General features: G+C 41.8%; 1 protein-coding gene across 2 annotated transcripts; it reads left to right on the top strand.

Annotated features, from left to right (window-relative positions):
- The first annotated feature begins 69 nt into the window (after window positions 1–69).
- On the top strand, window positions 70–14138 carry LOC120047474 (tumor necrosis factor receptor type 1-associated DEATH domain protein). Of its 2 annotated transcripts, none has more exons than XM_038993008.1 (6): window positions 70–148; window positions 11291–11384; window positions 11702–11852; window positions 12239–12519; window positions 12688–12835; window positions 13294–14138. In XM_038993008.1, exons 2-6 carry the CDS (start codon window positions 11364–11366, stop codon window positions 13590–13592), a joined length of 900 nt encoding a protein of 299 aa, XP_038848936.1. In that variant the 5' UTR covers window positions 70–148; window positions 11291–11363; the 3' UTR covers window positions 13593–14138. The 2 variants fall into 2 exon arrangements, with proteins under 2 accessions (XP_038848936.1, XP_038848943.1); XM_038993015.1 differs by lacking the exon at window positions 70–148 and adding an exon at window positions 9871–9938.
- Window positions 14139–15091: the final 953 nt, after the last annotated feature.

Genomic DNA, 15091 nt, shown 5'->3' with positions numbered 1-15091 from the left:
AATAGGGAAGCGGCATGTTCTTTCTCACCAATCACAGTGCCTCAGGTTTCCCTGTAACCAATTGCCTGTCGGGAAATTATTACTGTATCTGTGTGTTTTCCTGTGGTCAGGTCGTGTTGCCGTCCTTACAACGTTTTTTTCTTTTAAGGTAAGTTAACAATACAATTATGATTTTACTTTAAACCCAAAACGAAATTATAGTCTATACAACAGTTAATGCCACAAATGACAGTAAACAAATGCATAACAGTACGTCAATCATGAAAGAAAATGTATTCAAGTTGCTATGATTCCTTTCTATTGTTGATTAGGCTACTGTTTTGTAACAACTTCAATGTATGATTAAAACTTCACCACTAGTTCTTTTTATTATTGAAGGTCAATAGGCGGTGTTTGGTGCAGCTTAATTTACTATAAAGTAGGTCTACTTTTCTAATTTCCTAAAAGTCTGAACCGCACTGTGTCCAACGTGGTCTCAGAGCATTTCGTATTATTCTGTACGTTAACGCCAGACATTTCATTAATTTAGTATGACATGTTACATTTCGTATGGGAAGTATTCATTTGTGGATGTCCATCATCCATTTCGTATGATATGTTACAAATTACTATTAATATGACATATTACAAATTTAAATTTGTACCATATTGTAATGAAACAGGCAGGGCGCAGGTCTCAAACCCTCGACCTTCTAGCCCGAAATCCAGCGCGCTAATGACTGTGCCACAAAAGCATGCTCAAGCGGCAGAGTCGATATCCACGCTTATAAACTCAGGGTCGTTACAATATGTTACAAATTGTGATTGGTACAATATGTTCTGAATTTCCAAAACATATATGTTACACAATAAATTAAATGTTTAACATTAGCTAGCTCTAGGTGTTAAGGTTGAAAGTTAGGTTAAAGGGTTAGGGAAGAGTTATGTTAGGGGAAGGGTTCGCTAAAAGTGTTAAGGTTAGGGGAAGTTACTAATTAGCTAAAATGCTAAAGTAGTCCGTGACGAGATTCGAACACATTCACATTATATTCCCACCCATCCACCCCGACCAACCACCCTCCTTTAGTTTTTTCTTGGTTGAGGTTATTCATAGTGCAAGAAAGTGCATAAATGAAAAGGGAAAACAAAACACAAAAGTTTCGGCCTAAGCCATTCTCAGTGTAAATATACCTTTAATTTATTTGGGAACCATGATGTTCTAATAAACGTCTTTATTTTGCATTCAAGCCTCCGTTTTGGATTTATTCCTTTTTTCGACAGTGTGCGGGTCTCCATCTCTTTCACTATACCAAACGTAACATATCATATTGATTTGTGTGACCTAGATTTACATTTACTATGTTACGTCTAGTCTACGAGACCAGTCTGCTGTGTCATATTCTTGCCTCATAGCAGGAGAGAATGTAGTGAAATTCCTGTCATCATGTACATGTGACTCACGGGACTCGAGTTTTCACAGAACTGCATACCACACAGTGCTACCTGTCTTGTAGGCTCAGTAGTCTAAACCAATGATTTATATAAACCCTGGATTGCTGATGCTATGTATTGGCCAATGAAAGACTTTGAAGCCATATTGGCACTCTTCAGAAAAGCAGTAGTTCCATAGTTATGAATAGAATTCTTCAGTATTTCATTTAAATCTTTCAAGGACAAAATTACGTGTATTTAAGTGTTTTGTTGCAGTGGGGACAGTGACATATTATACACATAAAATTATACTTTAAGGAAAATGTTTTTAAATATTTTCATTTTTTATTTGTATGCTTAGCTCACATAATATGATTCAAAAGTATGCATTAAGGTGTCTGTAATAGAATTAACGTGGCAAAAACAAATAAATGCGTTATAAAATATTCCAAAATATTTGTATCTTCAAAACAGCGCCCCCCTGTCAGTCATCTAGTGTATATTTAAATCATTAGTCTAACCCGTCATAGAGCTTACCAGTTTGTAATAATAAACACCAAAAATAAGGTCTGAGGTAACACAGGCTTAAGAGAACTTATATATTTTGTTCTATATACTTATATGTACATATTCTCATTCACCCCTTTAGATTTGTGTGTATTAGGTAGTTGTTGGGGAATTGTTACATAACTTGTTAAATTTGGGTATTAGGTAGTTGTTGGGAATAGTTAGATTACTTGTTAGATATTACTGCACTGTTGGAACTACAAGCACACGCATTTTGCTACACTCGCATTAACATCTGATAACATTACATTTACATTTGAGTCATTTAGCAGACGCTCTTATCCAGAGCGACTTACAGTAGAGTGCATACATTTTATTACATTTTACATATTACATATTACATTTTTTAAAATACTGAGACAAGGATATCCCTACCGGCCAAACCCTCCCTAACCCGGACGACGCTATGCCAATTGTGCGTCGCCCCACGGACCTCCCGGTTGCGGCCGGCTGCGACAGAGCCTGGGCGCGAACCCAGCCCAGCCTGGGCGCGAACCCAGAGACTCTGGTGGCGCAGCTAGCACTGCGATGCAGTGCCCTAGACCACTGCGCCACCCGGGAGGCTATAACCATGTGTATGTGACCAATAAAATTTGATTTGATTTATTCGTCAGTTAACATGACCTTTATGAATGTATTTGTTTATAATGTACATGATTCAAAATTCACAAAAAGTGAGATTATCTCATAGAATAAAACGTATAAAATCTTCTAAGCCTGTGTTTACCACAGGCCTTATTTTCTGCGTTTATCTAAAAAAAATATACTAAAACTAAATTTTCTCATAAGCTTTGCCCAATTAATCATTACTATTGCTCTCTATAGACTACAATATAAGTATTCACTACAAAAAATGAAACCGACCAATTCGACTTGTTTGGCAGTCTGTACCTTGTAGACTGATTTCTCGTTTTCATCCTAATCAAAAGAAGGGCATTCGCTGAATTGACCCAATGTCCAGGGAATCCTTTGGTTGGCACTTGGCAGGATGATTTTAGTCTTTGACGCTGCAGTGGTGGATGTTAAATGTTGCATTAATAAACTCTTGATGATGACATAATCCTCATACACTCTATGGTATTCTAGGCTACATCTGGTGAATTAATCCAGCACACTTTCAGTTTTAGTAATGTATGACACTACCGGTCTATGAATATAATGATGGCTTAAGATTACATGTAGGCCAGGCGTCCACAATTACATTCAGCCGTGGACCGATTTTTCCTTGAGCGGATGGTCGGGGGGCCGGAACGTAGTTATAAATAAATTGTACACTGCAAATTGACAGCAAGAATCCCAAACATAGTATTTGACAAAAAAAATCATTTCAAACCTTGATTACATTAAGAAACGATCGCATACCGTGCCTCCAGAGAGTATTCACACCCCCTTGATTTATTCTGCATTTTATTGTATTACAGCATGAATTCAAAATGTATTACATTTGGATTTTGTGTATTCAACCCCTTTTGTTATGGCAAGCCTTAATAAGTTTAAGAGTAAAAATGTGCATAACAAGTCACAGTAAGTTGCATGGACTCACTCTGTGTGCAATAATACTTTAACATGATTTTTGAATGACTACCTCATCTCTGTACCCCACACATATGGTGCCTTGGGAAAGTATTCAGACCCCTTGAATTTTTCCACATTTTGTTACGTTACAGCCTTATTCTAAAATTGATTAAATATTATACTTTTTTCAGCAATCTACACACAATACCCCATAATGACAAAGTGAAAAAAGTTTGTAGAAATTTTTGCAAATGTATTAAAAATAAGAAACTGAAATACCTTATTTATACAAGTATTCAGACCCTTTGCTATGAGACTCAAAATTGAGCTCAGGTGCATCCTGTTTCCATTGATCATCCTTGATGTTTCTACAACTTGATTGGAGTCCACCTGTGGTAAATTCAATTGATTGGACATGATTTGGAAAGGCACACACCTGTGTATATAAGGTCCCACAGTTGACAGTGCATCTCAGAGCAAAAATAAAGCCATGAGGTCGAAGGAATTGTCCGTAGAGCTCCAAGACAGGATTGTGTCGAGGCACAGATCTGAGGAAGGGTACCAAAATATTTCTGCTGCATTGAAGGCCCCCAAGAACATAGTGGCCTCCATAGTTCTTAAACTGAGCAATCGGGGGAGAAGGGCCTTGGTCTGGGAGGTGACCAAGAACCCAATTGTCACTCTGTCAGAGCTCCAGAGTTCCTCTATGGAGATGGGAGAACCTTCCAGAAGAACAACCATCTCTGCAGCACTCCACCAATCAGGCCCTTATGGTAGAGTGGCCAGACAGAAGCCATTCCTCAGTAAAAAGCACATGACAACCCACTTGGAGTTTGCCAAGAGGCATCTAAAGACTCTCAGACCATGAGAAAGTAGATTCTCTGGTTTGATGAAACCAAGATTGAACTATTTTGCCTGATTGACAAGCGTCACGTCTGGAGGAAATCTGGCACCATCCCTACGGTAAAGCATGGTTGTGGCAGCATGCTGTGGGGATGTTTTTCAGCAGCAGGGACTGGGACACTAGTCAGGAATCGAGGCAAAGATGAAAGGAGCAAAGTATAGAGAGATCCTCTATGAAAACCTGCTCCAGAGAGCTCAGGATCTCAGACTGGGGGCGAAGGTTTACCTTCCAACAGGACAATAACCCTAAGCACACAGCCAAGACAACGCAGGAGTGGCTTTGGGACAATCATTTTTTAGAATACGGTTGTAACGTAACAATGTGGAAAAAGTCAAGGAGTCTGAATACTTTCCGAAGGCACTGTACAATTATCTGTAAGGTCTCTCAGAATTTCAAACACTAATTCAACCACAAAGGCAGGGAGGTTTTCCAATGCCTCGCAAAGAAGGGCACCTATTGGTTGAGAGATAGGTCAAAAGAAAAAATGTAGACATTGAATATCCCTTTGAACATGGTGAAGTTATTAATTACACTTTGGATTGTGTATCAATACACCCAGTCACAACAAAGATACAGGCGTCCTTCCTAACTCAGTTGCCGTAGAAGAAGGAAACCGTTCAGGGGATTTCACCATGAGGCCACAATGGTAACTTTCAAAGAGTTACACAGTTTAATGGCTGTGATAGGAGAAAACTGAGGATGGATCAACAACATTGTAGTTACGCCACAATATAAGCCTAAATAGCAGAGTGAAAAGAAGGATGCCTGTACAGAATAAAAAATATTCCAAAACATGCATACCAATCTTCATATTTTCAAGCATGGTGGTGGCTGCATCATATTATGGGTAAGGACTAGGGAGTTTTTTAGGATAAAAAGAAACAGAATGGAGCTAAGCAAAGGCAAAATCCTAGAGGAAAACCTGGTTCAGTCTGCTTTCCAACAGACACTGGGAGACGAATGTACCTTTCAGCAGGACAATAACCTAAAACACAAGGCCAAATATACACTGGAGTTGCTTACCAAGATGACATTGAATGTTCCTGAGTGGCCTAGTTACAGTTTTGACTTAAATCGGCTTGAAAATATATGGCAAGACTTGAAAATGTCTGTCTAGCAATGATCAACAACCAACTTGACAGACCTTGAAGAATAACAAAAATAAGAACTCTTAGAGACTTACCCAGAAAGACTCACAGCTGTAATTGCTGCCAAAGGTGATTCTAATGTATTGACTCAAGGGTGTGAATACTTATGTAAATATGATATTTCTGTATTTCATTTTCAATAAATATACTAAAATGTCTTAAGATGTTTTCACTTTGTCATTATGGGGTATTGTGTGTAGATGGGTAAGAAAACATTTATTTTAATCATTTTTGAATTCAGGCTGTAACGAAACAAAATGTGAAATAAGTCAAGGGGTATGAATACTTTCTGAAGGCACTGTATGTGCCTCTATTTATGCGTGGGAATACTTGGGAACAGATTTCCTAAATGAAAATCACTTTGAGATTTCCTAGTGATTTTATAGTCTTTTATCTTCCCCAATAGGCGCAATTTAAAAATATAAATATTTTTCTTAGAAAACCGAGTGGCGCAGCGGTCTAAGGCACTGCATCACAGTGCTAGAGGCGTCACTACAGACCCTGGTTCGATTCCAGGCTGAATCACAACCACCTGTGATTGGGAGTCCCATAGGGTGGCACACAATTGGCCCAGCGTCGTCCGGGTTTAGGCTTGGCCGCGGTAGGCCATCATTGTAAATAATAATTTGTTCTTTAATGACTTACCTAGTTAAATAAAGGTTAAATCAAAAAAATATGAATAGTATAAAATGAGGATATGGGCATAATCCAGCTCAGATACTCTTTTCCCTTTATTTATCCCTCTCCCAGGTCTAGCACATCAAGCATTTACTTGACCCTAAACCAGACCCAAGTGACATTGAAAGAAGTCTAACCAGAGATAGGGGTTAGGTTGAGGTCAGGCATTTTACGAGGGTATGTTTGGCAGCATGAGTGAAGGATGCTTTGTTGCGAAATAGGAAGCTGATTCTAGATTTAATTTTGGATTGGAGATGCTTAAAGTGAGTCTGGAAGAAGAGTTTACAGTCTAACCAGACACCAGGTATTCGTAGTTGTCCACATATTCTAAGTCAGAACCGTCCAGAGTAGTGATGCTAGACGGGCGGGCGGGTGCGGGCAGCAATTGGTTGAAGAGCATGCATTTAGTTTTACTTGCATTTAAGAGCAGTCAGAGGCCACGGAAGGAGTGCTGTATGGCATTGAAGCTCGTCTGGAGGTTTGTTAACACGGTGTCCAATGAAGGGCCAGAAGTATACAGAATGGTGTCGTCTGCGTAGAGATGGATCAGAGAATCACCAGCAGCAAGAGCGACATCACTGATGTATACAGAGAAGAGAGTCGGCCCGAGAATTGAACCCTGTGGCACCCCCATAGAGACTGCCAGAGGTCCGGACAACAGGCCCTCCAATTTGACACACTGAACTCTGAGAAGTAATTGGTGAAACAGGCGAGACAGTCATTTGAGAAACCAAGGCTATTGAGTCTGCTGATAAGAATATGGTGATTGACAGAGTCGAAAGCCTTGGCCACGTCGATGAAGACGGCTGCACAGTATTATCTTTTATTGATGGCGGTTATGATATTGTTTAGGACCTTGAGCGTGTCTGAGGAAACCAGATTGCATAGCAGAGAAGGTACGGTGGGATTCAAAATGGTCTGTAATCTGTTTGTTAACTTGGCTTTCGAAGACTTTAGAAAGGCAGGGTAGGATAGATATAGGTCTGTAACAGTTTGGGCCTAGAGTGTCTCCCCCTTTGTGGGGGGGATGACCGCGGCATTTTTCCAATCTTTGGGGATCTCAGACGATACGAAAGAGAGGTTGGACAGGCTAGTAATAGGGGTTGCTTCAATTGCGACGGATAATTTTAGAAAGAGAGGGTACAGATTGTCTAGCCCAGCTGATTTGTAGGGGTCCAGATTTTGCAGCTCTTTCAGAACATCAGCTATCTGGATTTGGGTGAAGGAGAAGTGGGGGAGGCTTGGGCAAGTTGCTGTGGGGGGTGCTGAGCTGTTGACCGGGCTAGGGGAAGCCAGGTGGAAAGCATGGCCAGCCGTAGAAAAATGCTTATTGAAATTTTCGATTTTTGTAGATTTATCGGTGGTGACAGTATTTCCTAGCCTCAGTGCAGTGGGCAGCTGGGAGGAGGTGCTCTTTTTCTCCATGGACTTTATAGTGTCCCAGAACGTTTTGGAGTTTGTGCTACAGGATGCAAATTTATGTTTGAAAAAGCTAGCCTTTGCTTTCCTAACTGCCTGTTCCTAACTATACATATGTAACAGTATAACTTTAGTCCGTCCCCTCGCGCGAACCAGGGACCCTCTGCACACATCAACAACAGTCACCCACGAAGCATCGTTACCCATCGCTCCACAAAGGCCGCGGCCCTTGCAGAGCAAGGGGAACCACTACTTCAAGGTTTCAGAGCAAGTGACGTCACCGACTGAAAGGCTGCTAGCGCGCACCACCGCTACCTAGCTAGCCATTTCAAATCGGTTACATTCACCCTCCTTTCGACCTCCTCCTTTTCCGCAGCAACCAGTGATCCGGGTCAACAGCATCAATGTAACAATATAACTTTACGTCCGTCCCGGGTGCGAACCAGGGACCCTCTGCACACATCAACAACAGTCACCCACGAAGCGTCGTTACCCATCGCTTCACAAAAGCCGCAGCCCTTGCAGAGCAAGGGGAACCACTACTTCAAGGTTTCAGAGCAAGTGACGTCACCGACTGAAAGGCTGCTAGCGCGCACCACCGCTACCTAGCTAGCCATTTCACATCGGTTACACATACTATACATGCTATAGTATACACACTATACATACTATACACAGTATACATACTATACTATACGCACTATATATACTATACATGCTATACATACTATACATACTATACTATACACACTATACATATACTATACCTTACACACTTTACATACTATACTATACATACTATATATACTATACTATACACACTATATGATTTCAGTTTGTGAGTTTGTAATATGGGGATTGGAGTTATGTTTATTTTGACATTATAAAGAAAAACTTTTATAAACAATGGCAACACAGCCATGTTGATCTGAGGCTTGCGGTTGGAAAACCACATTAGTGTCCGACTTACGGCTGTTGCAGATGCACATCTCCCAACTTCACTCCTCGACTTTAGTCTACAGTTGTTTGCTTTAGCCTTACAACTGAAACGCGCCCCATATCTTCTGAACGTGACACAGTGCCTCCCTGTGAACTGAAGTTGAACTTTACTACAACATTATATTTCATCTTGTTTAAGATAAGCAATGATGAGGTGATAGAACTGACTAAATGAAATGAATCATAGAAGTCTTATAACCTATTCCATTCTACAGGTAAAAATGCTTGGCTCATGTCTGTTATTTCCATATAGGCTATGTAACTATTTAATCAGCTGTGTTTGCCTGGGATGGGGTGAAAGTGTGACACCACTCCAGCCCCCGAGGACTGGAGTTGCCCATCCCTGGCCTATGGGCTATGTAGTTTCTTATCTGTCATGTTTGGAGTTGTGTTGTGCTGTGCTGTTATGCGGACACTTGAATTTTTATTTACAGTTGCCCGGTCATAACTTTAAACTAACTTTAAATAGCAACTGCCCATAAGAATATATGAGTCAGAAACATTTACTCTACTGTCAAAATGAACTACAAATGTAAATAGGATAATTTTGGTCATAAAGTCAGTCTTGTCCAAAACTGAGTTTTGTGAGACTTGTGGTTGTGACTGCATCACAATGTAAATTAAGGTTGGGTTTGTTTCAATCCTGCCCACAGCTGGCAGGACACAAGTAAAAATCAATTCTGAGTGCACCTGCATGCGACCCGATCATAATGCCTGTGGTAAATTCAGTTTGACTTTGGATATGGCTCTGTAAATTACACAATGTACATGGGACAATATGTTAAAATTCCAATAGCTCCAAATTTCAATGACTTAAAAACCTCAAACCAACTATAAATCATAGAAATTCAAATACAAATGTTAAAAGCATTCCATGAGAATACTAAAAGGTCTTGTTTTAGATTTTAGGCATGAAAATATTCTCTCATTTACGTTGTGTCATTTATTTACTGTCCATAACTAGCCCCGGAGATAGGCTATCCAAAGTCAGGTCACACACCAGCCGGCTAAAGCTAATTGGCAATATAATTTGGCAAATTCTTTCCACCTGTGAACATACACACGATACACCCACATCAAACCACACCCCAAAAGCAACTCACATTTGAATTCAGTCATGGCCACTAGCATTTCTTATTGAACCAAATCTAAAACAAGGCCAAATCAGGAAGTGCAGTCGCCCTTCAAAACGAACTAATGACATGCTGCACCTTGCTACCTTTCAGATAGGAGGAGGACGACAGATGAGAACAGCAGGCCAGTGGAGCAATTAGAACAGCAGCAGCCAGTGGCAAATGGTAGGGAAGAGGATGATTTAGGTGACCTGGTCACAGGCCCAAAACAAGTTAAGCTACCCCAGTATCCCCTTGACCGTTTTGGATTGCAAAACTAAAGAAACACACCAAACAAGACACAGAGACAGCAACAGAAAAGTAGATGGTGCAGAGAGACACCAGACAAGACACAGAGACAGCAACAGAAGAATAGGATATGATGAAGAGAGACACCAGAAGAACAGAACAGGCCATAACAGAAGAGGATAGACAAGGGAGATGGTAACAAACAAGACACAGACAGCAACAGACAAGAGACATAGAAAGTAACAGAAGAGGGCAGGTGGATTGAGCACACAGTAGACTGTATCACTTCAAGCTGCTCTAAAGAATCTAATTTGTTTTATTTATTTGCACAAATTATAAGAAGTGAAATACAGACAGTGAAAAAATAAAACATGGCTTACAAAGAATTTGCAGGTAAGGTGAAAAGTCCTGTGAAATTACTATTAAAATAATTGTTTACTTTAACACTTTTTACAACCAGGACAGGATAAGAGAGGAGGGTAGACAAAAGACAGCAACATAGAATACTAAGAGACAGCAACAGACGACACATAGAAAGTGATGGAGAGAGCTAGAGGAGGGGTGAGCACACAGTAGACTATCACTTAAAGCTTCCCTATGGATTCTAATGAATGCACTGTGTGTGTGTGTGTGTGTGTGTGTGTGTGTGTGTGTGTGTGTGTGTGTGTGTGTGTGTGTGTGTGTGTGTGTGTGTGTGTGTGTGTGTGTGTGTGTGTGTGTGTGTGTGTGTGTGTGTGTGTGTGTGTGTGTGTGTGTGTTTGAGAGAGAGAGAGATAGATAGAAAAGGTGTTTGGGTACTGTGGGACTTTAGTCCGTTTTGTCTTAGTGGTTTTTGGCAATACACTGTAGATGTATGTGTTCCAGAGTAGAGAGACCCTGTGGCAGGTGGGAAGGTGCAAGTTACCAGAAAAATATATATTCTCTCAATGTTCTAATCTCTCAATATTAATCCCAAAGTGCACCAAATTAATGCATTTAGCTGTTGAAATTCCTTAGATTTTTGCTGGGGGATAATGCCCCTGGACCCCCCTACTGGCTTTGGGCTAAGCCCCTAATGTCTTCAAATCCTAGTAGTAAAGGAACATTAAATAGTAAATTCATGTAATGACATATAGGGGATAAGATAAGAATAGTGGAGTGAGATAATATAACGTGAGGGGTTGCATTGTATTGTGACTGCATCTGGATCCTGACTCTTTTTAATACCAGGATGGATTTGATTGATGTGTCTTGGCCTTTGAACTCAGACTGTTGATTGCCTGAGTAATATATCTGTTCTATCTCTGCAGGAAGGAAGAGGCTTGAAGGGAACACAGAAGAAGCTTGTGACAGCTGAGGTCAGATGACGGGAATGCTCAAACAATGGACATAATGGATGAAAAGGTACTGTATGTTTAGTTGAGAGAGGCAGGAGAGAGGAGGTGTGATATGTATGAGAGGGAAAAGGGGAACGAGGCAGGGACAGAGACAGTTCCCATTAACTATTTATAGGACAACATGCATGTCTGTTTCTGTTAGTGCGCGTGCGTGCGATAATGTCAAGTGGGGAGTGTGTGTGTACTGTGTATGTAAGAATGTAGCTGTAAGTACAAGCTCCTGTGCTGTACAAAATTCAGCATAATGTCTGAATAGTAGCATACAGAGCAGAGACATTATGAACTTTAATCTTGTATGGGATGTTGTACCATATGATATGTTAGAAAATGGTGGCACTGAGTGTGGAGGTTGGCCCGTGGACAGGATGTGCGGTTCTCTTCCTGCGCTCCTGTCCCGCAGTGAACCTGCTCTCTCTCTACAAAGACCAGCAGGGCAAGTTCAGCGTCTTCAAAGTCCTCAAGCTGACACTCACAGGTGAGCCACATCAGGCCATCCGGTCTCCAGCTAGCGTAGGGAGCATGCTGAGCATTGGGTGAGGCAGATGTATTATTGATAGAAAGAAAGGCTTAGCTTGGTGGTCATGGGGAGTGAAAAAGGGCTGGTGTTGCAGTGTGACCTGCTTATCTACTGAGGGGATGAATATAGTTAAAAGCTTATGAAAAACTGCTGTCAGATAAAAGCTAGGAGATCTTTTAGGAAGTCATAACACGGTTGAGCTCAGAGCTCTGCCTGGACCAGAGTAGTGGAGGGAGACAGTCAGGTTATATTTATTTTATGGTCACAGTGAAAAATGTTACAATTGTGCCAGTGATTCGCTATGGTTACCTCTAACCTTTGACCTTACCTGGCCTGTGTCCCAGACTCAGCTGGGGGGCTGGAGGGGTACGAGATCCTGAAGCTGCACGATGCAGATCCTCTGCTGGGTGTGGAGGTGAAGTTTGTGGATGTGGCGGCGTGCCGCAGGTTCCTGCAGAGCTATGGCTCCGGTGCTGTACAACAGTCCCTCTCCCAGCACGCCTGCCGCCTCCTCAACATCCCACAGGAGCTTGCCTTGGAAACCCAGCTCAAAGCCGGGACACACACTTTGGACTTTTGTCTGGACGACCTGGAGCTCTGTCTGCAGCACATCCACAAGTCACAGGTAATATACTATATACCGGTTATAATCAATATATAGTGGTGTTGTTACTGGTAATATATGATTAGCAGATCACAAGCAATACTTCACCAATCTATACCTGACAGGTGCTCTGCTGTGCCTTATGACTCACTATGAGGTGTTCTAAAAGTTGATGTCACTTCCTGTCAGCCGGAGCGCCTACGGGATGATGAGATTGCTGAGCTGGACCAGCAGCTGCAGAGCCAGGCCTTGGGTCACATCCCCCAGCCACCCACCCTCACACAGGAAGAGCCCCCCGTGCCCAGCAACTGTTTCCTGTTCCAGAAGAGGGTGTTTGGTGAGTTGACTCTGGCTTCCATGGCTGCTTCTTATCATCAGTGGGGGTTCAGCAGGGAGCTGTCCCCTGGGTCCTCTACATTCATACACTGGCATAGAAGAGTGTTTCTCACCTCTCGGTCAGTAGACCACCACTGGTCTATGGAAGGTTATTGACCTGTGCCTGAAATAGTTTGATGACACTTTTAGTCGGCTCAAGTGCTAGTTTTAATCTAAGTGGTCCTTTGAGGAAGAGGACCATTATAGCTTGCCCAATCTCTGGTATAGAGGACACTCATTATGGGTCATCTACTAAACCCGGGACGGCAGGGTAGCCTAGAGATAGGAGAGGAGGGCCAGTAGCTGGAAGGTTGCTGTTGTATTTTACTTACTTACACCATGTCTTACATGCAGAAACATATATAGACTCTGGATACATGTCTCTAACAACCCCTCCCACTCTGTCTCCTGACCTATCAGAGGACCGCATGCTGGCGGCGGGGGACCTGCAGCGGTTCTCCAACGGCATTGGGCGGGACTGGAGGAAAGTGGGGCGGGCCTTGGGCAAGAACTGCCGTGCGCTGAAGGGGCCGGCCATAGACAACTTGGCCTACGAGTATGAGAGGGAGGGGCTGTACGAGCAGGCCTATCAGCTGCTGAGCCGCTTCATCCAGGCGGAGGGGAGGGCGGCACGACTGGGCCGGCTGGTCAGAGCACTGGAAGACAGCAAGCTCACCAGCCTGGCTGAGAACATTTTGGACATCCAGGCCCGGGAGTGACACTGTCTGTCACACTGTCTGGGGGTGTGTGTTGGTCTGTGTGTGTGCATCTGTGTCTGTGTGAAAGAGTGGTAACGTGTGGGTGGCATTGTTTGTGTGAGCGCAAACGTGTATGCACTAACTTACCTAGGTGCTACCATGTGTCAGTTCTGTGTGAGCTTTGTGTCTGTGAGCTTGATTGTATGTTTTTTTTATTTGAGTAAAAATGTCTTGTGTTACAAAACCAATAGTTCTCATAATTGCTATGTCACGTCATTATTATCTCTGGTTGGAGAGCAAACTGAAATCACTGCGAGCCTTTTCTTCTTCCGCTTTAAACCCAACCCCCTTTCTCCACCACAGACTGGACCATTGATGTATTTGATCATTCTACCAATAACCTAGATTGATATTGAACAATTTGCAATGGGATTGTGGAATATTTGTTTTCCGAATTCCAAAGAAAGTGTTGGATTTATAAAAATGAATTGCCCATTGCTTTCATTCACGTTGAAAGTTGTATTTCACTTCCACAATCCAATATCCTGATAAAAACTTTTTACTATGGATTACGTAGAATCTTTAGGAAACCCTTTGATCCTGCTTTCTGAAATACCCTACAGTCTATGGAAATACCACCCAGGTAAAAAAGATGTGTCAACTTTGGGAAATGGGCATTGTCTAATCCATGTACACACACATATAGTAAATGTTTTACGATCCTTGTGGAGACCTAAAATGTATTTCCATTCAAAATCCTATTTTCCCTAACCCCTAAACCTAAATTCTAACCCTAATTGTAACCCTAAACCTAACCCCTACGTTTAAAACAGCCTTTGTCCTCATGGGGACCTGGGAGATATTCCCACAAGGGAGAATTTTCCTTGTTTTGCTATCCTTGTGGGGACTTTTGGGGATTTTCGATAGCCACGAGGATAGTAATACGAGCCCACACACACACTGTGACACATTTTGTGTTGTTTTGGCTCTGTTCTCCAGCACTTTGGATGTAGGTTAAACCTAAGGTGCAAACTGTCAGCTTTAATTTTAGGGGACCAAAATGATTGGGACAAATTCACTTACGTATATTAAAGTAGTCAAAAGTATAGGTCCCATATTCCTAGCACACAATGATTACATCAAGCTTGTGACTACAAACTTGTTGGATGCATTTGTGTGTCTTATGTTGCTTACATGTATGCATTGGTGAGTGTGTGTGTGTGTGTATGTTTATGTCTGCAGTGCAGTATTTGTAAAAGTGAATCTGTGTATGTCACTGTGTCTGTGTCTCTATGTGTGTGTGTGAAACTATGTGTGTATGTGTGTGCATACACACATAGTGTGTAATAAATTGTGAATAATGATGACTGAGAAAGTTACAGAGGCACAAATATCATAACCCCAAGACATGCACAACCTCTCAGCATTTCAATAACAGGGGAGGTTAGCATTTTGGGTGGGGTGTGACATTTGTGCGTCTGTAACTTTCTCAGTCATCATTATTTACGATTTATTAAGGA

Source organism: Salvelinus namaycush, chromosome 1, assembly GCF_016432855.1.
Source record: "Salvelinus namaycush isolate Seneca chromosome 1, SaNama_1.0, whole genome shotgun sequence".
NCBI classification, from domain to species: domain Eukaryota; kingdom Metazoa; phylum Chordata; class Actinopteri; order Salmoniformes; family Salmonidae; genus Salvelinus; species Salvelinus namaycush.
This window is presented reverse-complemented; position numbering and strand designations above follow the sequence as displayed.